Source organism: Furipterus horrens, unplaced genomic scaffold (genome assembly GCF_987537825.1).
Source record: "Furipterus horrens unplaced genomic scaffold, mFurHor1.1.pri manual_scaffold_1, whole genome shotgun sequence".
Lineage (NCBI taxonomy): Eukaryota > Metazoa > Chordata > Mammalia > Chiroptera > Furipteridae > Furipterus > Furipterus horrens.
Genome location: NW_028327171.1, coordinates 25229361 through 25254528, shown reverse-complemented (window position 1 = coordinate 25254528; position 25168 = coordinate 25229361). Strand labels below are relative to the sequence as shown.

Here is a 25168-nt window from a genome sequence, read left to right as displayed (position 1 = left end):
GTTGCGAGGGGAATGGGAACATCTGAAATACTGCTGGCAATAAAAATAAAGAAAAGGAAAGAAAGAAAATCAGCCCTGACTGGTGTGGCTCAGTTGGATGGGTGTCATTGTACCGCAAAGGGAAAGGTCACAGGTTTGATTCCAAGTCAGAGTACGTATCTGGACTGCAGGTTTTGCCCCCAATCAGGGGCATGTAAGAGGCAACTAATTGATGTTTCCCTCACTCTCTTTCTCCCCTACTTCCCCTCTCTCTAAAAATAAATTTTAAAAATCATTAAAAAGAAAGAAAGAAAATCATCAAAGACTCATAGTGCTAAATGGGACTCAGTTATTTTGACTGAACAATTTAAACATCAGGTAAATTTTAAGTGGTCTAGTCAAGATAACTGAGCTTCCTAAATTTTTCTACTGTTAGAGAGCTTCTCCCCAACCAAGAAGCCCACTCAAATGCCACTTAAATCTGTATTCACCCTAACAGACAAAGACAATTTCTCCTTGATCTTCACGTACTAACCCTCTGGTTGATTGTCTGGGACCTGAAGATCAACCATGTGTGGCGACTGTACAGAACTACCCTTCCAGAGCTCTCTGCAGAGCTGATGTCCCATTCCATCTGTGACTATCAACCAAAAACCAGAGCTCTTGAAAGGGTCCCTCTCCACTTAGGCTCATTATTGATAGGTTCCTCCTCTGTCCTAGTAGCTTAGGGGTACAACAGCCCCACTATTCGTATTTCTTATGATTTCTCTAAACCCTGCCCACACCTGTATTACATTGGCCTCCAATTGCCCGATGTAAGTTTGCCATCTATCCTCTCCTGGGACACTGACTGGTACACCTGGTACAACTTCTGCTTTTAACATGGTATAACTATTCGACAGGTTACTTAACCTGTCTGACTTCAATTACTTCATCTGTAAGTGGTACTGCCATGAGGACTAATTAAGATGATCTTCATAAGCTCCTCAGCACAGTACCCTGCATGTTGAGCCGTCAGTAAATGGTTGCTGTTGTTATCATGATGGTGCGGGTTATTGTTGTTACCACTAATAGGTCTATATTGCCACCCAGTGATCTGAGTAGCACCTTACGATAGCTGGGCAAAAGCACCACAGCAAAACCTAAGACAGGATAACTAAAACATAATGTGCTATCAGACTTAAGTAACTTCTAGAGTTTTCTTAAAAGATCACCATTGTAATAAGTGCTGAATACCCTCTACCAAGTAAAATTACAATACATAGGGCTGTCTTCTGGGTCAGTCCAGTCTATCTTGTACAACAAGAGAAGCCTTCATTATTTTAAAGTCCAGGCCATACCAATCACTCACGTTCCACAGACACCTGCAGGTATGTCCGCCACAAAAGCCAGTGATAGGTGTGCAAAGGCAGGTCTCCATACACAGCAGCCAACGCAAACCAGCCATGGAGGCCGGCCACCGCCTGCTCCTGTACCTGTGTGCACCTCTGCTGCATGCAACCCTCAAGGGTGAATTCTGCCAGCCAATGACTATGATGTTGGTCCTTGCATACCCAATGACACTCATGTCCAGGCAGACTGTGCCCACTCAAGCTCAAGTTTACATTCATATTTTTTAAAAAGTACAAGTTACAACACAGAATGCTTTTGTTGCTATGACATACTGAAGTATTGAAAGAAAATTAGGCAATGGGAATTGTGGGAAAACACTGTATTAACTGTAAACACTTGGTTACCTGTCCCATTGAGAGAGATGGAAAATGTTAAACTTTTAGCTATTTTCTAACCATGTATATCTGTCTTATTTTATTTTATAAAATACTATTCCACTCCAATTATATTTAAATTATATCTAAGACCTGTCAGAGTGTTAGAGCCTTAGATTGTGTGAAGGGTAAGGTTGGGCATCTTTCTGGGGTGCTGGACATGATCTGCATCTTGATTGGGGTGCTGGTTACATGAATCTATACATTTGTCAAAACTCAGGGAACTATACATTTAAGACCTGGGCATGTCTCTATAGGTGTTAACTCAATTTTGATTGTAGTTATAGGAACATGCAGAGGAATAAAAAAACAGTTAAAAACAACTTCTAAAAGGTTATGCTTGAACGTAACTGTACCAATTTATTTATTTTTTTAATAATTTATTTTTTTGTTTATTTTATTTTTAGAGAGAGGGGAAAGGAGAAAGAGAGGGAGGGAAACATCACTGTGTGATTGCCTCTCACAGAACAAAACCTTGAAATACTAAGCAAATTGATTCAAACACCCCAGGAGTTTGCAACGTAATTATTGGTGAGATGAGCTGACTCACAGACCTGTGACTGGCAAAAGTGAGTCACTTGAAGATTAGACCTTGGCTGGGAGTAAACCACTCACTTAATTACAAGGTCAACTTCAACTCTCTGTGTTCATTCAGAATGGGGTTAACTCTAGACAGCCTAAACTTTCTGGAAAAGGCTCTCCCCTGAGGGATCCAGAGTTTTCATGAGCATGTGCTCAAAGCCTCTGGGGTTGCCATGAGGGCCAAAACACAGTGAGATCTATTGCTAGATGGATGAACCAGAGAACTAAAGATTATTGATTACCAGCTTGATGTTAATCTAAATGGGTATCTCAAGTGGTCTGCCCAGGGCTCTTTCCCAAACCTTGTAATCATACAGTTTGTGTGAAGGTGTAGAAGACCTTTACCAAATGTTCAGAAGCCACACACAGGAGTGAGAACCCCAGGAGGATGGGCCTCGGGCTCACAATTACATCATCTGAACAGGAATAATGACTGGGCCCAAGCCAAAAAGTTAAAATAGAATAAATTAAAAATCAAACTGCCCTTCGGTCAAAAGGCCAATTGCCAAATCCAGGATGGGAGTGCCAAAACCTAACAATAAGAAAAAAAGCCCTGTGGTTCTAGTTGATCACACATGCAATTATGAGCCAATGGTCTATGGTACAGTTGGTCAAAAACTGAATGCATTGACAGGCATGTCTACTAAATTCAACATGGACTATCTCTGATGGTTTTAGGTGCTTCATTGTAAGAGTGACATTGACAGACTGGAGTGTGTGCCAGAGAGGAGGACCAGGAGGGCAGGGTATGTAGACACCTCCCTCTACTACAAACACTTTACGGAACTCATTGTTTAGCCTGAAAAAGAGTAGACAGATAAAGTTTACGTGGCCAACCTTCCTTGCGTGTCCAGGAATGGGCACATTTCCAGACAAAGAGCTTTCAGTTTTAAAACTGGGATAGTTCCAGGCAAACCAGGACAAACTCTCACCTTAGGTTGAGGTGACAGTGGGGTAAGAGGTGCCAGGACACATGACTGCTGATTTCCAAATGTTAGAGGGACTTATTTTCAGTTGCACTAAAGTGGCCCAGGGCAACGATAGAAGTTATCCAAAGCACGTGCTAAACTCAAGGTAAGGAAGGACTGAGGTCCCTGTGGAGCTTTCTCAGAAAAATAAGCAGCACACAGCAGGTCTAAACACACACACACGCCAGAAAATTTATCACAGTCAGAACCTCCAAGTTCAGTAATGCTTTTAAAGGAATCCCTATGATACAGGGTGAGGCAAAAGTAGGTTTACAGTTGTTCATATAGAAAAGAATATAACTAGTAAATAATAGAAAAATAAACTCTGTATTTCATGTACTCACAACAGTAAACTAATTTCTGCCTCACCCTGTATTAATCACAACAGTGTACTGATATACTAAAGAGGGAGACATGTAATTTTGTTTTCTATTGAGAATGCTCAGCTCCCAGTGCTCTTGCAGGTCCTCCAACCCCCTCCCCACCCCCATCTCGCTTCCTGAGTTTGCCATCTTCACGGGAAAGGGTGAGGCTGGATGATGCTCAAAATTCTTTTCAAACATAAGGTTTTATCATTTATAGGTATTGTACATACTTTTCCTTTATAACTTACATGTAACTTGATATTGTTTCCCTCTCACATTTATGTAAGAGTATCTTAGGTGTTCTAGAAACTGACATCAAAGACAATGAGGTGGCTCTGGCCAGTGTGGCTCAGTTGGTTAGAGCACTGTCCTGAACACTGAAAGGTTGTGGGTTTGATTCCTGGTCAGGGCACATAAGAAAGGCAACTGGTTGATGTTTCTGTCTTACACCATTATCATTCTCTCTCTCTCTCTCTCTCTCTCACCCCCCCCCTCTTCCTCCCTCCCTCTGTAAAGCAATGAAAAAAATGTCCTCAGGTGAAGATTTTTAAAAAAAGACAATAAGGAGGATACAGTATAAAGAGCAGATGTGTTTGCACCTCTGAAAAATGAAACTCTAAGAAAAGAAGGTCCTGTGCCTATTCTCATTCTGATGAGGAAAGCGAAGGAAGAGACCATGGAAAAGAGGGCTCCTGAGCCCCATCCTAGGCCAAAGTAAGTGCTGCTCAGCAGGACCCCAGGAAGGAGACTATGGGAGGCAAGAAGGGAGGAGCTCACAGGGTGGGACCACTTCCAGTCTGACCCGGAGAAGTGGCTGCATCTGCCAGAGAAAGTGTGGGGAGATTGGCAGGTCAAACAGCAGCCTCAGGAGGGAGGGTGTCTTAGCTCAAGCTGCTATAGTAAAGTACTGCAGACTGGATGGCTTCAGCCACAGGTGTTTATTTCTCACAGTTCTGGAGGCTTGAAGGTCAAGATCAAGGTGTCAGCAGGGTCTGTTCCTGGTGAGCATTCTCTTCCTGGCTTTCAGTTGACCATTTTCTCACTATGTCCTCACACAGTGAAGAGAGAGTGAATGTGCTCTGTTCTCTTCCTCTTCTTATAAGGACCTTATTCCATAATCGGGGCCCCACCCTCATGACCTGATCTAAACACAATCACCTCCCTGAAGTCCTACTGTACATACCATCATACCTCATATGTCAGAGCTTCACCATATGAATTTCAGAGGGACACAAACATTCAGTTCCTAACAGAAATACAGGCCTTGGGAGCCAGGGCCATGAACTTGGAGACCTAACTCCAGACACCAGTGGCAGAGGTCTTGGGGCCAGAGTTGGAGGGGTCAAGAGTCATGGTGAATAGTGGGGATGTCACAGAGACCCAAGCTACAATGCCAACTCCACCCCTTAGATTCCTCATCCATAAAATGACTGATCCAGGGCTTGGCAGTGTGCTGACCTAGAGCAAATTCTCAGGAAATTTGGGTTAAGGCTTGCTCTTGTCACTATTCTTAGTGGCAGGGAACCGTCTCATGTCCTCCCCCCACCACTTTCCTTCCTCCCCAGACCCCATGCTACCTGGGGCAGAGCTCTCATGAGTAACCTAACACCTGATGGAGTCTGCGTTGAGTAAGCGGTGTGTTTTCTCCCATCAGAGGAAGTCTGGAGTTCAGCAGCTGCTCAAGAAGTCATTAAAGAGGCTGCTGCCTTCTTTCTTCCAGCTTGGGTCTCCTCCCAGCCTAGCTTTTGTTGTAACAAAGTGGCTGCTGCACCTCCAAGCCTAGTGTCTGAATTCCAGGAAGGAGAAAAGTGAAGGGTGAATGGTCATAAGAGCACCCCAGCAGGACCAATCCCCTTTCAAAAGCCACTCCCAGAAGCCCCACACAGAAGCCCCTTGGGTGTCACTGGCCAGAATCAGGCCACACAGCCACACCCAGCTGCCAGGGCAGTGGCGCAGCATTTTGAGGACACATCGTCACCCTGAACAACACTGGGTCTGGTTAGTAAGGAAAGAAAGGAGAACGGATATTGGGCAGGCAGAGAGCAGTGTCTGCGTGAGCAACCTCCTCTAGGCAGACACACTTGTCACCTCCCCAGCTGTCACTGCTCCTGGGGGCACTAAAAAACCACCAGGGCCTGAGTGTGCAGCTCCAAACAGGAGGGTAGGGGCATTGGGGTGTCTTGGCAAGGAGCTCCATGACTCCCAAAGCAGAAGTGGTCACGGTGCATACCGGACCCAGGAAATTTTTATCAAATGGAAATGGGAAAATATTAGGTCTTCTTTCTCAATAATTGACATAATTATTACAACAAATGTTCTACCAGTACTGTCTGTTCTAAAAATAAAAACAAAATGACTGAAGAGTGGACCAAGAGGAGGCCAGTCTTGTTCAGAGGGGTTAAAATTATGTGGTTTGTGTAGCAATTAAGCAAGTCCTGGTAAGAAATTCATCCTTCTGACTCTTGCTTGCTGTCTGCCTCTGTCTCTAAGGTGCGAGGGAGGGAGCCTAAATGAACCCCACACACAGGCACCCAGATGAGGAAGTATATGGAGATGGCTTTCCTTCACCCCTTCTGCAACTTCCTAAACCAACATCACTTGAAGTCTGGTCCAGTAGCACCAGCGTCACCTGGAAACTTGTAAGAAATACAAAACCTCAGGCCCACCCCAGACCTGCTGGGATTCTGATATATGTGCAAGTTGGAGAACTACTAGTCTTAATCAAAGTCTAATACCAGGGCAATAGTCAATAAAAGTAATCAGTCTATGGTTTTCTAATACATAACACAAGAAAATTAATAAAACCAGTAAAAAGTACAGTCAGTCTTCTGGGCTCTGTACTATCTACACTTGATCTTAGCCAAAAGGCTGAGACGCGATGGACTCTGTACTATATAATGAATTCAGAGAGAGTTCAGGGTATGAGATGAATTACAGACCTGCAATTAAATTTAAACTTCTTAAATTTTTTTTATGATTCTAATCACAGCAACTCTTTATATTTGTCTTGAAGGTTATAGCAAGAAATAATTTATTTGCAGAAATTAATCCCCTTAGGGTTCTGGCAGCAAGTATAAGTATGATCTGTATCAAAAAGTCCTGCATATTCCTACCTTTGTTATAGCCCCAATTAGTGAGTTAAGCCCCAATTTTAACATATCTGTTGTGGGCTGAATTGTGTCCCTCAAAGTTCATATGTTAAAATCCTAACCCCCCAGTACTTCTGACTGTATTTGGAGATACGTCTTTAAAGAGGTGATAAGGCAGGGCTCTGGCTGGGTAGCTCAGTTTGTTAAAGCATCATCCCAATATGCCAAGGTTATAGGTTCAATCCCCAATCAGGGCATATGCAAGAATCAACCAATAAATGCATAAATAAGTAGAACAACAAAAAATGCCTATCTGTCTGTCTGTCTCTTTTTCTCTCCAAAATTGATAAATAAAAATAATTTTTTAAAAGAGGGGATGAGCCTTGGCTGGTATGGCTTAGTAGATCGAGCATCGACCTGTGAACTGAAAGGTCACCAGTTCAATTCCCAGTCAGGGTACATGCCTGGGTTGCGGGCAACTGATTGACATATCTTTTGCACACTGATGTTTCTCTTTCTCCCTCCCTTCCTGTCTCTCTAAAAATAAATAAATAAAATTAAATAAGTAAAATATTTATGGGTGGGCTGTAGTCCAATGTGACTGGTACCCTTATAAGAGGAGGAGGTTAGGGCACAGACCAATGCAGAGGGAAGACCATGTGGAGATGTGAAGACACAGAGGGAAGGTGGCCACCTGCAAGCCAAGGATGGCATCTCCAGAAGAAACCACCTACTGATACCTTAACCTCAGATTTCTAGCCCCCACAATTGTGAGAAAATAAATTTCTTCTGTGTAAGCCACCCAGTCTGCAGCATTTTGTTATGGCAGCCCTGGAAGACTAATACAATATACAAAAAACTCATAACAAGGAGTCCCCAGACAACCCATGATGAGTGACAAATATTATTTTAATCCCTGAGATTTAGGCCTTGTTCATTATGGCAGCATTTCCTAGCCTATCCTGACTGATACATCGGTTTACTTTCCATTTAAAATGAGTCATCTGATTTATCAAATTTCAGTCAATTGTTGCATTTAATTTAGATAATAGGCATATCAATGAGACTATTGACCTTTTTATGGTTTGGGTTTTTTAAACCTAAAATACCCAGTAATAAGACCACTTGTGATATGATACCTGCATGCTGGTAATGGGATATAAGGCTTCTTATAGAAGGTGGGAGAATCTGAGATTAGTCCAAAAATAACAAGAAAACATAGCAAGCTGCCCTGCACTTGGCGGGCACAGCTAAAGGAGAAAATACCCACAGTGCCTCCAACTAGCACTTCTCTCTAGTCATCCTTTCATTCATCCCATACCCGGAATTCTACACAGAAGAGACTGAAGCCATTTAGAATGGTTGAACTAGAACAGACCTCATTCCTCCTGATTCTCAGACCATAGCCCTTCACACTATCCTGTACTTATTAATCTTTGAAGAATAAAAAGAGAGAATTTCATTTTGCCAACAAGAGTACCTCCTTGTCCTCAAGCCTGGTCATCACTCTGTTCTGTACCAGTGAAAACCAGCTTTGCACTAGCACGTCTCCAAAAATAATGTTCATACAGCCCAACTCACCTGTGAACTGCCAACTCACCTCAGTGGGCAGGAATGTCTGAGGGCCCACTAAGGACAAATGTCCATTTCTGGGCTTTGGGGTCTTCCAGCTTTTTGCTTCACCTCGAGTAGCCACGGGCACCCTTCCAGCCAGCCTCCCTGTTGTCCCCTGTTTAAGGCTCCCTATAATTTATTCAGGCCACCCCTCTAGCCAGGAACAGTCTGCCCTTGATGTTCTCACAGCTTGCCAACTCTTCTAAACGCATCACAAATTCAGCTTTTCTTGAATAGCACCCCAGTGTGAAGAGCCGCCCACTGCACTGCGACATTCCGAGGGACCCATGCAACCTCAGTGTATATACAGGTTGTCTAGGTGATTGTATTGTCTACTTATTAATCAAGTGATTTACTTTTCAATTCTTTGTTCTCACTGTTAGACATATGCCACATCATGGGCCCTGTGGGAAGAATGGTGAGGTGCGAAAAAAATACAATGTGGGTTTTCTAACACAAGGTCCTATTATCTAGGCTACCATAAATGGGCAGATGCCTTCCTCTGTGGTGTGTGGAATGGGTTTTAGTTTGTGCTGATAACATACTCTGTGCCTTTGATTGAAGAACACTAGTGTCATCAACCCTACTTAATAAATTAATCACTCCAGAAAGTTCATGGTGCACAAATATTAACAACTTTGATGGATTTTTCTTTGAAGAACATAACATTCTAAGTATTATTGCCAGAAGAAAAAAGAACTTTAAAATCCTTTAGCTCACTCTGTAGTGAATATAGCATCTTCTCAAACAGAAAAGAATAAACTGTACAATTTCAAACTAATTATCTTTTGCTTGGAAAATTAACAATGCAATTTGTAATTTATTTTACATCTCTGTTTATAGATCACCAAGCAGAATGTTAATTAATTCTTGGAATAGCAAATACACGGCCTTAAGTGATTGGTGGAGAAACAAAATGCCATGCCAAATTCACCAGGAAATGGATAACTGATCTATAAAGACGGTGTGTTCTGAACCAGTACGGCATGCCAACAATGAGGGCTTACTGTGGGAAACTGCAAAATCCAATACACGTAATACTGACCATGTTCACTTCCTCACATCTTAAAAAAAAATCTGTTGGCAATTATGGGTCAAAATGGGCTTGTTAAATCTCTGCAAGAGAAGACAACGTTCTCAAAGCCACCCAATCTAAATGACCTTTAGTTTCAAATGTGAGCACATGGTGGATTTTATAAGAATGGTTTCATGCTCATAGATAAGTGGAACAGAGGATGGTGTGACAGTTCTAGTCATCTGCTCCAACATAGCAACAGCTCCACATCAAGTAGGCAAGCAGATAGCCTGTTCATAAGTCTCCTTTTGCTAACAACCAGTATTGAGGTCACCAAATAATTCCAATATAGGCTTTTTCTTTAGAAGCCGCCAGTATCTGGTTAGTCCAAATGCTACTGGTACAGGCTCCCAACACCCAGGTGGTTGAGTTCCTTCTGGTCCAGAGTCGGCCTCATGTAGCCTGAGGTTCCAACCAGGCTCATTGGGTTGTGGAGAGAAATATCCTCACCTCAGAACCATGGCTTTATTACGTTCTTCCATGTCCCCCATGCTGACCAAAATAAAATGAAGCTTCAGCTAGTGGTCACAGAGAAAGTCTGCCACTCTTCTCTAAAAAATAATCTTTTAATTTAGTACTCAAGATCGAGTGCCTCCTTCAGTATTCTCTTGAAACAAAATAATCCCAATTCCCCTACCCTCACAGTTGGATTTCCGAGCCCTTACTTAGCTTTGCTGCTGTCATTTAACCCCTCCGGTACATCTGAAGTGTCTGCTTGTAGAACATGAAAGACGATGCTTGGAGCAAGGGTGGCCGGACCTGAGTGTGGCTTCCATCCCTGTCCCTCACTAGTGATGCAACCTTGAGCAAGTCACTCAACCTCTCTCTGGCCCTCAGTTTACTCTCCTAAACTGTGGCAAGTAAACAAGTTAATTCTGTTACAGAAAGCATCTAGCATCCTGTCTGAAACACAGCTCCCAAAACTACTACTTTTTCATCCTTCCCCAAATCTTTGGTGGCATGAAAAGTCAGTTGTCTGGATCATGCTTTCTAATATGGGAATCACTAGCTACGAGTGGTTAGGTATATTTAAATTAAAATTAAATAAAATTTAAAATTCTGTTCTTCAACTGCGCTGACCACATTTCAAGCACTCACTGGGTGGCCACATGTAGCTAGTGGCTACCATATTGCACTGTGCAGACCTAGAACATTTGCATTGGAAAGTTCTATTGGATAGTGCCAGTTGCCTTATTCACTCAGATTTCAAGGCACATCCCTGTCAGCCTCTACCGAAACTATGTCATGTGAAATCTCTCCTTGGTGGCAGGATAAATGCAACCCCTCTCTTTCAGAAAGACCCTTGTCTCCTTTTCTGCATTGCAAAGAAGCCAGGCTAGAAATGCCCTCTCCATATCCTCACAGATTCAGAAAACTGCCCAGCCCTGCATTCTAGGGCCCTGCGAACTTCTTGCAGTTGAGAGAGCCTGGTGGAGTATAGGCATGATACCGAAAGCTCCACGCCCTGGGTCTTATTCCCAAAGCAAAACACCATCTTGGGAGACTTGCTGCAGCCAGTGAAGGCCTTGGGCAGCTCATGGGCCCGGGGTTTAGAATGCTGTGGATTCTTCAAGAGCCCCAAGTACCTAAAGGGAGAGATTGGGAAGCCCGATGATCTAGGAGAGCAGCTCACTCCATCCAGTGGGGCCTCTGTTCTTTCCCTCGGGGGTTTCAGGACAAATGTTCCAGGCCCAGCACACAGTATGGCAAATATGTAGGTTTACAGGGCTTGCTTAACCGAAACAGAAGCAGACCATGTAAGACACAGAGCCAAAGAACCAGGTGAGCTGCATTTTCTCCACCGGTGTTCCTAATTCCAAGGCCCGGAGATAAGGATCGTCTTGGTCACACCCAAGCTTGGTTAGTCAGCTATCAGTAGTCAAGGACTGATTATCCGTATTCTTCTCTCCATCCCACCTACTTTCACCTCTGCCAAGGAGAAGAATAAAAAAGGACTACACTGTAGTGTCACATTTTCTGACTTGCTAATAGCTCCAATACAAGATTAGGTCAAGGAAGCTAAAAGTAATAGCTAAGACTTTATTTAATGGCCCAGCAGTTTTTCGTCCTTACCATCCCTTCTCATCACTTGTGAAAAGAAATCCACAGCTGATTACATTCTTTTCAAGATTACACCTACTTTTTAAAGTTAATAGCAATAATAATAACCACAATCACATACCTAGCCATTACCATGTGCCAGGCACTGTCCCAAGTGCTTTACATATGCAGAGACATTAGCACACCTGAACCTCACCTCACCAACAACTGTATGAGGCAGTACTTCAAAGGTGTGCATGTGGGTATGGTGCGTGTGTGTGTGTGTGTGTGTGTGTGAGAGAGAGAGAGAGAGAGAGAGAGAGAGAGTGTGTCACCCACCTCTGCTCACACTAGTGGAGCTGTACTTCAGACGGGAAGTCTGGCCCCAAGTCCACACTTTGGTCCGCTGTGCTACCTGCAAATGATAATACCAAAGAACCACAAACTTTCAGTTCGACTGAGCCCCTCCCAGCCCCAGTTCCCTCCAGGACTTTCCAAGTCCCCATGGGGGCGAGGTTAGGGGCAGGGGTGGTGGGGGCTGGAGAAAATGTAAAGTTGTCCGTGAAGGGTACTCGGGCCTTTGCAAGATATCCCATCCACTCCAGTGATGTTGTCGTCTCCCCCGGACCTGACTTAGCCATGGCCCAGGTTCCAGTCTCTATCTTAGGGACCCCTGCTCTGCCTGCACGGTTAGTTTTTCCCTCCTGCTCCTCTTGACCCTGCTCTTTTCAGAGAAGAGCCCAAGAGAGCAGAGAAGTCACTTCTCATTGGAGACTCATGGCCAGCTTAGCCTCTGAGGTTTTACAGCCATAGCTGGGAGTTGTTTAGAGAGGGGGCCTTTCACCAGCTGGTTCAGCCCAAAGTTGGTGGAATCTGTCCATATAGTCTTTCAAGGTAGAGGCAGCTGAGGTGTCCCCATTACTGTCACAGGGAGACCCCACGAGGGGCAGCCTTGTATCTCTTTGGGTCCTGCCTGTAGTACCTGCCTCAGCAATCCATTAGGAAGTTTCCCACTGGTGTAACAAAATCACATTTCAGTTGGTTTGAACAATAAACTTGATGCATTGGTCCTCATAACTGAGAAGTCTAGCTAGAGCAGGCTTCAGGTAGGTCGTGAGCCAGCAGGTCAGTATATCCCCACGGCCCTGGTTTCGGTCCGTGCCTCATCTCTGCTTCACCCTGAGGGCTGCGTCTAGCACCAGCAGCTACTGGGACCGAAGGCTTCTGCTCAAAGGCATGGCCATGGGACCTCATCTGAGGTCGGTGTGGTCTCAGGGCACGGCTCAGGCACACGGCTCCTGAAACTGGCTCCTGAGTCCTCATCCGCACTCGGTACGAACCAGGAGAGCTGGAGACAGTCGTGACAGCACTGTCACTGTGCTTTCCTTCTCGGCACATCACAGCCCAGGCCCCTCATGCCCAGTCCCCTTGGGCCTCTGGCAGGGGTGCTTCAGAAAGCCTATATGTTCAGCCATTTCCAGGGAAGACACATCCCAGTCCTCCTTCCCAGAGGAGGGGAATGAATAGTTAATGCCTCTCAAAACCCTCCCACCAGCTCTCTGGCCTCTTATTACTCAGTGGGTAGGAAGGGGCAGGAGTGGATGCTTAAAGCTGCTGAATGTCTCTACTCAGCACCCTGACAAGTTGCCAGTGTCTGCAATCTGTTCAATCAGAACTCAATTCTCTAGGCTCTAAGACTTAATCCCTATTAAAATGATAATACTTCTAAGGAGAGCAATGCAGGGAGTCATGGCAGTCATTGACAACATGGTATGAATTAGAACATCAATACCTTCCCTGGACTTTTAATGTGGGGGGACACGACTGGGCCTGGGGCCAAAGAAGAGTGTGGGAAGGTAAGGCTCAGAAAGAGGAAGACTCGTCTGAACTCTGCACTAAATAAGCCTGAGGGCAGCCTAACCCTCGCCCTGGCCACGCTAAAAGATAAAATGGCCAAGTCCCTTAGAAATGGTGGACCTTCCAGCCAGAAAAAAACTGATATGAAGTGCATTCACACACAGCATTTAATTTATTGAGTTATTTAGAATGGGTAACATTCGTGATGAGGAAAATCACCACCACAAAAGAGTATACGGTGAAACGTAATTGTTAATTTCTTACAAATATTTCCGGAGACATCTTCGCATATTTCCAAAGGTATGTATGTATGCTTATGTGTATGTTATTTGTTTCTTTTCAGATAAACAGTGGCACATGATTTTCCCTGTACTACACTTGCTGACCGTTAACAGCTTACACCTGAGAGATGGCTCAGTGTCCACCAGCTGGATCTCCCCACTTCTTAATGGTTGCATAATATTCCACTAGTTGGAAGTGTGACAGGACAGTAAGAAGCCAGGAGAACTCCTGGGCAAATGGAATGGGGAAACTGAGGCCAGAAACTTAAACAAGGCCAAACAGTTAGAGCACCTTACAGCCAGGTGGTAAATCGCAAGGTCTTATCTCCCCTAACCTAGGACACTTGAGAGCGGATGGTTTATACCTCTCCTCCCTAGCCAGAGAAGACACAGCTTAAGTCGCCCTGGCCAGGGAACTTCCTTGGATACTCCTTGCAGTTGTGAGACACCACAGGTGTCCAGGGATGAGGGAAGGAGGGGCACCTAGAAGCTGGCTACAAGTATCAGACCCCTAAGAAGCACAAGATAAACAACTGTCTTTTATTGAGCTTATCCACAGGGCTTAAAGGAGAAAAACAAGACCAGGGTGCACCTGTGGGTGGGGTGTCAGCACCCTGTAGCCACAGAAACTCACACCAATATGGAAGGGCCTACTCCCACCCCGTGACCCCAATAGAGAGCCTGGGCATTCACAGGCAGGTACGACTCTCTGGCTCTGATTCCCAGAGTTTCTACCCTCTGCAGAGCTGAAATACATCTTCTTTTCATGATTGGTGTCCCTGAACTAAATTCTTTTATGTCAGGAGACGAGAAACCAAATTGCTTCTGGGTTTGGCACAGTAACAGGGTTATCATAATTATTCAACCATGGAACTTAGATTTTTTTCCAGCCTCTTACTCTTCACCCTTTCCCCCAAATTAGGTATTGGTGCCCATGGTGTGCCAGGCTCTGTTGTAGGAATGAAGAACAGAGAATGAGGTGTTGGTATTTGAGAAGTGCGCAAACCACACGCAGAGATGAACGTTCTCGTGCATACTTCTTTGTGTGCATGTGTGAGTTTATTGTTACTATAAACTCCAGAGGTAGCATTGCTGGGTCAGGAGGTATGTACGTTGATAATTTTGATGAGCATTGCAAATAGCCCAACAAAAAGGTTGTGGCCATTTACTCTTTCACCCTCTGTACTGAGTATCTTTTCATATGACTGAAAGTCACTATAGTTTTTTTTATTCCACTAAGTTTCTTAAATGCAAACCAAGTCCTCTGTATAAAAATGTTCATGATAACCTGAGTACTGAGTAAGGAACTAGGAAACATGACACAGGTGACACACTTGGTGGGGATACATCTACTTCTGCACAAAGGCTGGGGACCAGCCCCAGCTCAACAGGACCTCCCTCTCTGCAGCAGGGAGAAGTCTTCAATACCCTGACTCCAAGGAGGAGAGACCAGGGCTGGAGGCCAGGCCTTCAGGACAGAGCTGTGCAGTTAATAACACCCACGCTCATGGCATTGAGCAAGGTGGACCAATCCATGCACACAAACATCATATATGAATTGAGAAGAAAACATTAGTGGTACCCATGCCAGACCAATGCCCTACTTCCCTAGTATTTAAAGAGCTCCTGCAAATCAGTTAGAAGTGCAAACACTCCACAGATAAGTAGAGAAAGGATGTGAACAGACAATTCTCGGCAAAGGAAATACTCTACAGAAAATCTGTTTATAAAATGAATGTTATAATTTAAACATGTTCTTGATCAATGTCAACCTGCCCAATTGTAGTTATTATTGCTATGTAAACAAGGGACCTTGGAAGAGTTCCCTGTGCTCACACAATGGCACGCGTTCCCCTGGTGTGCCTGTCTTCCCTCCTGCTTATGACTTCTGGGATTCTGACCACCACGTCCCAATGCTCCCATCACCATTCCCACCCCTTCCCAGCCTCAATGATGGGAACTGATACCTGTCTGCCACCATCCACTCTCCCTGCAGTGACCTCATGGGGGCTCTGCCTGGATCCCTGGGACCCCTTTCCTGGATTCCGCCCCCACCATCTGGTGTCCTTTTGCTTCTAACATGAGGCACCAGTGACTCCTCAGGAGGGCTGTCCTTGTGCCCTTCTGTCTCTTTGTACCCACATAAAGAGAGCCTGAAGTGCCCGGGCTTTGTCACCCAGGTTGGCCCTTAGCCAATGACTGATGGACAAAGAAGTATGTAAGCCCAGATTCCTTGTCTGAGGTGGGTCGGACAACTCTAAGATGTAATTTATTGCATTACAAAGCTTTCCTGTAGATCAGGTGGAGTTCCCCTTCATATTTGAGATCCCTGCCTGCTACGCTCCTCCTACTGATTTCTTCTGGGGGTGTTTCCTTCTTAAATCACCTGCACACAGTCTTCGTCTCGGGCCTGCTTCTGGGGTGCCAACGTAAGGCACAATCTTCTTTCTTAGTAACAAAATCCTGACGTCTATTCTGGAACATTGCTTCCTTGAATGAAGGCTGCATTTTCAGCCCCCTTTTCAACTAAGAATATAACTTAAATTCTTGCCAATGAGATATAAGCAACAGTGCATTGCGGGACTCCTTGGAAGTCCATTGCTGATAGCTAGAGCCCACCTTGGACTCCTAAGACAGGGGGCACACCCTTGGGGTGTGGGAGCAAAGATCTGGAAAAAGCCTGGGCCCCTGACAACTTTATGGACCTGGGCAGTACCCCCATCCCAACTTCTTTCATGTAACGCATAAGTTTCTCTTTTTAAATCCAATGTCATTTGATTTTTCATTATATGTAGCCAACATTATAGTCCAGACCACTATTACAGAGGCTGAAAAAAAGGTAGATACTTGCTTTCCAGCCTCCTTTGCAGCTAAGTTTTGCCAATGTGACCCAGTTCCAGCCAATGAGATATAAGGGAAGGTCTGTTGAGGAGAAAGGTTGGGGAGAAGAGGTTCTGGAAAAGGTTTTTTTCCCAAATGGAAAAACAAAACAAAACAAAACAAAAACAGGTGCGTGACATAGAGCTCTCCTGCCACCCTGGCTACCTACCAGATGTGATGTCTGGAGCTATGGTAGCCATTCTGTAATCATCTGCAACAAGTCTATGGATAAAAACCCAACAGCTGAAGATAGCTGTGTAAAAGGATAGAGAGAGCCTTAACCCTTCCAAAACCACCATGTCACCAAACCATCACTGTGACCTCCCACCCCACACCACTGAATAGTTCACAGTGCAGCCTAACACTCACAAAGGGCAAAACACTGAAATAAAATAAGGAAAAATTAATCTTTATAAGACCTGAAGGTAATAGATTCTCAAGAAGCCTACTACCAAAATCTCTTGGAGGGGAAGGTGACGGTGTTCTCAGGAGATAATTATCAGTGTTAGGTTATCTCTGAAGGCAAGAAACAGAAATTCTAACTTCAAGGAGCTTAAACAACAAGAAGTAAGCTCCAGGATCAGTTGATTTGGGCACTCAACAATATCGTCAAGAACCCAGGCCTCCTCCCCTCTCTCTGCCCAGTCATTCTTCAAACGGGCTTCATTCTCTGGCTGCTGGCAAGAAAGGAGTGTTCTTCCAGGTGGCACAGCCAGCTACGACAAGGCCTACAGGGTCCTGCATGATCTGCCCCATCCCCCATTATCCCCTGATTTCTCATCCTGATACTCTTTCCCTTGTATCCTCCCTCCAGCTGCACTTGCTTGCTCTTCTTCAAACATGCTCGGTGGACTCCTGTCCCAGGGTGTCTGCACCTGCTGTTCCTTCTGCCTACAGGGCTCTTCCATACATGTCCAGCTGGCTGCCCATCTCCTTCAGCTCCTTACTCAAATAGCACTTCCCCAGTGAGGCCTGCCTTGACCACATTATTTAAAATGGTAACCACCTCCCAACTCCCCGTCCGCCTTTGGGCTTGAATTATCTCCACTGGAGGTAACTGCATCCAAATCCAATACAGGACACATTTCCCTGCCTGTTTTACTGTCGGCCCCATCTGCCTAGAAGGTGTGCTCCAAGATTGTCCCTCTTGTTGTCTCTAGGGCCTAGCAGAGCAGGTGTCCCATAAATATCTGCAGAAGCAAGGAAAGTCAGGCAGGAGATGGGCAACATCCATAGGAAGAAGTGGGGGAGGAAGGATATTTTCAGATGGCACCCCCATCCCCATCCATTCATCATCGCTCAGCCTTCTCCCCAGCATCCCATCCAGAATCACGAACGCCCAGTCTGAAGGAGTCCTTGGCAAAGAGAAGGAACTTCCTTTAGCTCCACAGTGGTTTTTGGAGGAGTCAGCGGGTATTGGAGAGGAGTGGACCCCTGAACAAAATGAAAAGAGATGGAAAAATGGATGCTGGGAACGCCCAGCAGTACCAGCTCTGTCCTCTAACCCCTGGCTCTCCTGGGTTTTCTCTCTTGTCCGTGGGTTAAAAACAATGGCCGTCTCACCCCTTCACTGCCACGTGTCTAAAAAGAGCCGTCAACATTCCCTCGCTGCCTTCAGTGCCCCAAAGTCCCGTCCATGCCTAACGCCTCTGGAATCCGGCTTCCACCGCAGTCTTTGAATCTGCTTCGCACCAGGGTCATCAATGACCTACTTGTTTCCAAGGCCAATGGGTCCTCTTGGTCCTTATCTGACTGCCCCACTGACAACTGCAGCCTCCTCTCCAGCCCCAGCTCTCCAGTGACCCGTCCCACTTCTAAGGTCATTGTGCTTCAGTGACCCCCATCAATGCCCCAGTTTCACCCTTCGGGAAATCTCAGCGCCAAGCCACGGAGAGCTGACGGTGAAACCTTGTTTCGAAATCGCAGCAACCGCAGGGCAGAAAAGCTGGGTCCGCGAGCTGGACTGAGGGCTCAGCGTGGAGTGGCGCCGGGTGGGCTGCGCTCCCTTGGGGGGAGGAGTCTCCACTGCCCCCTGCCTCCGCCTGCGCACGCGGCCGTGCCTCGCACCCCGGACCCGCGCTGCCGAGGCGCCGCCGCGTCCCGGCTCCGAGCCCAGACAGCGGTTGCTTAGGCGGAGTGGGGCGGGGCACAGGGGTCCAAGGTCCCCGGGAATCCCCGAGAGGGCGCGGCCGATCGGGGACCCGGGCTCCTTGCAGCAGGCCGCCCGGGGGCGGAGGGGAGGGGCCCGCTGCGGCCCTATTTCTTCGAGCACCAGCATCGCCGGCTCCGAGCCTGAGCCCGTCAAGCGCCGCACCAGCCCGCCGCGTTCATGCAGCCCCGCCAGCAACCGTTGCCCGCGCCTGGGCCCGGGGGCCCACGCCCTGTCGCCCCGCTGCTCGCGCTGCTGCTGTTGCTCGCCCTCCAGGGGGTGGTGGCAGCGGCGGCGCCCGCGGGGTCTGGAGGGCCGGAGGACTCCGGGTGGCTCCAGGACGCGGAATTCCCGCACGGGCTTCTGCAGCAAGCGGCACGCGCAGCGCTGCACTACTTCAACTTCCGCGTGGGTTCTCCCAGCGCCCTGCGAGTGCTGTCCTCGGTGCAGGAGGGCCGCGCATGGGTGAGTGCCGGAGCGACACCGCGGGCGCAGCGGACACCCGCCCTCGCACCGTGCGGGCAGTGGCGCTTTGGTGCGCGCGCCTGTCCGCCCAGCCGCGGGTCTGCGGCGGAGACTGGGACGGATGGTGCCTCGGTGCACCTGAAGCATCGAGGGCGTGGAAGGTGCGCACCGGTGCTCAGAGTTCACAGAAAACTGGCTGGCTCTTTCAGGCATTTGCGAGGCTATAAATTTTTCAAAGGGTATCTCCGATACCTGGGAAAGAGGTGTTTGGGGATACTGAGGAACAGGCCCAAAAGGCAAGCCTTGATCTTGCCTGGGGGCACCCTGGGCGGGATTTCCAAATTCAAATTCTAAGCCAATTCCCACGCTGGGCCGCAGACAGATTAGACTGGCCTGTCAATTGCGGGCCACCACCGTGCGAGGGCTTCAGGATGTGGTTGGAATTTATACATCTGCCTGTGTAGGAACCTTGGTGATCCTGGTATCTGCTTTAATCTAATGGGAGTGAGTGAATCGGGGCTGTTTTCTAAGTGAACAGATTGAATGAGAACGTTCCAGCTTGCTGGTTACAGATTACAGACACTGGCTGTACATTTCGTGTTGTGTTTGTAGAGCTACTTTGATCTCTTCATCAAACAGAAGATTGCAAAAGTTTCAGAACGACACTAAATCTGCCCCCATAATAACCATTCTCTTTCCACGAATTCCCAGATATCCCACAGAGCCTGCCGACTCAGCCTCAAAATATCTAGAACTGAGTGTAGCGTGTAAATAGGTAGAGTTTTAAAGAGGGCCAGTAGGATTTTAGTAGAGGATTGTTCTCCACCGGGTGTCTGACACAGTCATGGGGTAGATAGGGCCTTTGGAGGCTCTGACTTGGTCCCTCAAAGATTTAAATCTGCAGCTAGGGTGGCTACATTTACTCAAAGATGAAATCAAATTATTCCTAGGAAAAGACAACCTATTTGTGTCACCTGTTTTAACAATCATTGCTGTCTCAGAGAGGAAAAAAGTTCAGAAAAATGAGTAAAGTTTTAGAACTTAATATCAAAGTAGGAGAGAGCAGCCACCTCCCAGAGCCCCACAAGGGCATTCCTGGTTATGGGCAGGGGGTTCCCTACAGAAAAGCACACTCCAATGTCAGCCACTTTTTAAATTCCAGGAATTTTTTCTTCTTCTAAGGCTATAAAAAAATTAATAAAGTACTTGGCATTATCACACACACAAAAAAAAACTAGTTCTCAAAACCTGAGTGAATTTTTAAAAATTCCTTTTCTCTTCCAAAAAGAGCTGTTACTCTTTTTCTTTTTTTAATATAAATTATTGGTCAATTCTTTTTTATTTAATCTCTTTTATTCCCTTTTTAAAGAGAGGGAGAGAAACATCGAAGTGAGAGAGAAATTTCAGTTGGCTGCCTCTCGTACACCCCCAACCAGGGACCTGGCCCACAACCCGGGCATGTGCCCTGAACAGGAATTGAACCTGGGGCCTTTCGGTTCACAGGCCAGCGCTCAATTCAGTGAGTCACACCAGCCAGGGCACTTTTCTAATTTAATCTTTATTGTATTTTTTTCCATTACCATTTAGCCCCTTATACCCCTCGTCCCCGAGCAGTCACCACACTGTTGTCCATGTCTGTGGGTCCTTTTTCCTTTTTGATCCATCCCTCCATCTCCTATCTGCCCCCCACCTCCAATAGCTGTCATCCTGCTCTTCCTCTATGAGTCTGTCCCCATTTTCTTTGTTGGTTCAGTTTGTTCATTAGATTCCACATATGAGTGAAAGCACGCTGTATTTGTCTTTCTCTGACTGGCTTATGTCACATAGCATAATGTTCTCCAGGTCCATCCCCGCTGTTGCAAAGGAGGAAATTTTCTTCATTTTTGTGGCCGAGTAGAATTCCATTATGTGAATGTTTGGTAGTTACTGTTTTTCATCTGTAATAGTAGTTACTCCTGAATCTTAAAGGGATCCTCTTTGTGGGCCAAAGCAAAAGGAAGGGGTGGAGGGTATCTATCAGTCAATAAATTAGAAGTCACGTGGAATTAAATATGTTTGGACTTCTTCTAAAAATATATTAAAAAATGAGTTAGAGGCAGGTATGCATGAGTGGGAGGAGGAGTTAAGTGAAAGAGTCCAGTGCATTGGCCCTAAGAAAGGATAACTTCCATGGTTATCTGGTTTACCTCTACATTTCCTCTAAAAATAGTTCCCTTTTACAATCAAAGAGCCAAGGAAAGAAGCTTAGTGTCTTTCAGGGCCAAGAATCTTGAGACTAAAGCGGTTTCAGTTTCTCCCAGGAATTCAGTGAGGTTATTTTCCTCCATTTTTCTGCCTCCTCCAAATATCGTCACTAAAGAAGGGCCTACCTCCAAGGGTGATCAAGGCAGCCTGGGCCAGGGTGCATCTTAAACTTGTGACAGCAGCATGCCAGGATCCTTGGGGCTGGCAGAAGCAGAGGAGGAGGTGGCGGAGAGGAGAATGAGTGCTGGCTCCTATCGGGAACTGCTGTGAACTCTCCTTCCAGAATACGGGGGCCAGCGAGTGGGGCGTTGTAGGGAGTCCACAGTCCAGCCCCTCTCTTTGCCTCCAGGGAGCCACACAACCTGCAGAAGGTCATATAAGTCTTCCCCGAGTATTTTCTCACTTGGAATGGAAATAATTCATGTTCTGCAAACCACACCAGTTATTTGTAAGAGCCCTATAAGGCAATAAAAGTATCAATTGTAAAGTATAAAATGAGAGTTACCATTATACTGAGGGTCAGTCCATTCATCCGTTAGTTATTTCTTGATCACTTCCTGTGTGCCAAGCACTGGGCTAGATATTATGGCTAATTCAGATTGGGGTGGGATCATCAGGAAGGCGTAGGAGATTAATTCAGTTTAGCAGTCCCTCTGCTGCTTTAATGAGGAGCAGAGACACCACCCACATGAAGATTTCAATGTAGTGACTTAGGAATTTCTGCTTCAATGGCAAGAGCAGCCATAGCACTGATAAGTGAAAAATGGTAGGTCCCCTAAGACTCAGGTTTGCATTCTTTATACAATCAGTTCATTTTCCAAGCGAGTGCTCAGTTGCTGCACAGTGTCTGTCGTGCATCCAGGACTGACCCCAGGGTGAGAAGGTGGCTGGGTGGGTGAAAGAAGTACAGGTGGTAGGGATCCCTCTACGTCCTCAGGGTCAGCACGTCCCTTTGTAAGATGAGAGGCTGGGACCAACTCAGAGTTTTTGAACTAATGGCCCAATAGTGAGTTATGGAATCAATTCAGGAGGTTGCAGTTGTTTTGTGGGTTTTTGTTTGTTTTTATTGTGATAGTTTGGAATACAAACTATTAGGGTGCTTTGCAGAAATAAGGGTAAGTAGTGCCTCAAAATGTTTCAAATTATTTATATATATATATATATATGTCACTATGAATAATGCAGTTCTTGCCAAACAAAATTGAAAGCCAGTGAACCAAATGATTTTTAAGATCTCTCCCAGCTCCGAAATTCCTTGATTCTGAGTTCTTGGTTTTGCAAGAATCCCTCATTATACAATAGAAACACTGGTGCCCTCTAGTGGTGAAATGCAGTAATTAGTGGCTGTGGTGCAATTAAGTACAGTAGTCCGTCCCTCTCTATATCGCGGTTCACTTATCGCAGCCTCACTGTATTGCAGGATTTTAAAAAATATTATATTTAATTATTTCTCACGGATTTTTTGCTATATTGCGGGATTTTGCGGTATTGTATACGTATGTTGTTAAAGTTACGTAGGTTTAAGAGTGTAGAATATGTTTAAGAACATAAGTAGTGTTTATAAAAGTGTGGAAAAGGTTAATAAGGGACTGGGAACGGTTTATAAGTGTGTGGGAAGGATTTATAAAGCCTTAAAATATATATAAATACTAAAATAAATGTAAGGCTCCTACTTCATGGATTTTTACCTATGGCAGAGGTGTCTAGAACGTAATACCCGCGATAAGTGAAGGAATGCTGTATTGAGAAGGAATCAGTGCTAATAGGTGAAAGAGCAAGGGAGCATCCTGTTTTGTTTTGGTTACCAACTGCAGGGAGAAGTCACAGACCTGGACTCTGTTCCTTCACTGCCCCTGCCTGATGCCATCTCCTTCCTGGCCATACCCTGACCGCCCATGCCCAAGGAAGCTACTTTTCTGATATCACATGGCACAGCTTCAGGATCAATGGTGGGCGATTTTGAGTGGTGTTGTGAGTTCTGATACTGCCCAGAGTATTCTGGGTCAGCCCCACTCCCCACCACTCAAGGCTGCCCCTCACACTTAGAGAAGTCTCCTCTGGTCACTCAGCAAGCCCTGGGACCACAGGCCCCTGCCCTGAGCAGCCGGTGAGAGACCAGACCATTCCTGACATGTAGAGAGACTGGCTGAGATCTCCGTGTGCACACAATTCATTGCATTACCCCATTCAGGAATCAGCTAGTATTTGGGGACTGGCCATGGAAGGGAATGAGTGCCTGGCCTGGACTGGACCAGTAGTTAGACACGTAATTGAAATAACTGACGGAAGTGTGGTGGAAAGTTGTGCTCATACCCTAACTGCTTCCATTTAAATTAAAATCAGTTTAAATGTAAATGTATCACCTATTTTCTGTTACAGGGCTAAGGCTATTTAATTAGCATATCTTGCAGTCTCTTTAGCAAGAAGACACACCCATTAGGATATGTGATTTCTGTTTTGGTTTACTTACAGCAGAGGGAGCACTCGCAAAGAATACAGTGCATAATGCTCTACTTTTCATTTTCCATCTTTTTTCTTGCCCAATCTTTTTCTTCTTCTCAAAATGTTTAATTAATTAAGTAATTAATTAATTTATTTATAGAGATCAGTGAAAGAGAGAGAGAGAAACATCAATGTGTGGTTGCCCAACTGGGGACCGGGCCCACAACCCAGGCATGTGCCCCAACCAGGAACCAAACGGGCGGCCTCCTGGTTGACAGGCCAGTGCTCAATCCACTTAGGCACACCAACCAGGGCCCAGTCTTTTTCTTTATTATTGATTTTAGAGTGAGGGAGGGAGAGAGGGATACACACACACACACACAATTTGTTGTTTTACACTTATTTATGCATTCAGTGGTTGCTTCTTGTATGTGCTCTGACTGAGGATCTAACCCACAATCTTGGCATATTGGGACGATGCTCTTAACTGACTGAGCTGCCTGGCCAGGGCCTTCCTGTCCAATCTTGACTCACCCATACCCAATTCAACAGTAAGAGTTTTAGACTTCTTCTACAGCATAATATAACTTGGATTTCATGGACACGACATCTTTTTTGCTGCTCACGCTTCACCAGTTTACATAACATTTAGTTATGCGATGAGGTAATAAGTATACCTGTTTTAAGCAAGTTTGGGAGCAAAACAAATTACTTTTGTCAAAAACCAAGCCTCCCTGGAGTAGGCAGGCTGGGCTCCTGTCTTGACTCCTGTGGGTACCTGTCCTTGTGGCTGATGGCAGACTGGAGCCTGTCCTCTGAGCCACAAGGCAGTTAGGTGACCACCAACCCTACTAAGAAAAGCCTTTCTTTATCACCTTTCAGTCTATAAAGCACTATAATACCACATAATTCATCTAATTGCTGCTCTTCTTGAAGTCTTCTCTCCATTAATGTCGATAATTCAGAGATGATTGTTCATAAGAATAGGAAAGCAATACATTAAGCAAAAACTGGAGAATGGAACAGGTCACAGTGACTATGGAGGGGGGAGGATCAGTAATAAAATACTGAAGTGCAATAATGTTTACTTTCACGCAAGGAAGGCTCCTAAGTGCTTTTACAGACCCGGTGAAAGAACAGCAGTGGGGGTGCGGGTTGAAAGATGAATTCCGGCTCTTCCTTGCCCTCACTGCCCTGGGGCTTGCCCCCCTTCCACCCAGGCCCTGCTCCTCCTGACATGGCAAAGGTGCACCCACGGCCTCCGCCCTGCCTTCCACCACAGCACCCACCTGGGCTGCAGGCTCCAGCTGCAGAGTCTGGGGCTAGCATGCGGTGGGAAAGAGGCCACCTGGCCCTGGGGGTAAACATAGCA

General features: G+C 45.9%; 1 protein-coding gene and 1 pseudogene across 1 annotated transcript in view; one reads left to right on the top strand and one right to left on the bottom strand.

Annotated features, from left to right (window-relative positions):
- Window positions 1-6361: 6361 nt before the first annotated feature.
- LOC150020785 (U2 spliceosomal RNA) lies at window positions 6362-6540 on the bottom strand (annotated as a pseudogene).
- Window positions 6541-18764: 12224 nt separating this feature from the next.
- The window catches only part of RARRES1 (retinoic acid receptor responder 1), a 32967-nt gene continuing 26563 nt past the window's right edge, over window positions 18765-25168 (top strand). Inside the window, exon 1 of the mRNA XM_090273226.1 lies at window positions 18765-19110. Within this exon, the coding sequence (XP_090129352.1) occupies window positions 18826-19110 (285 nt within the window). The 5' untranslated portion in view covers window positions 18765-18825. The remainder of the gene's footprint in view (window positions 19111-25168) is intronic.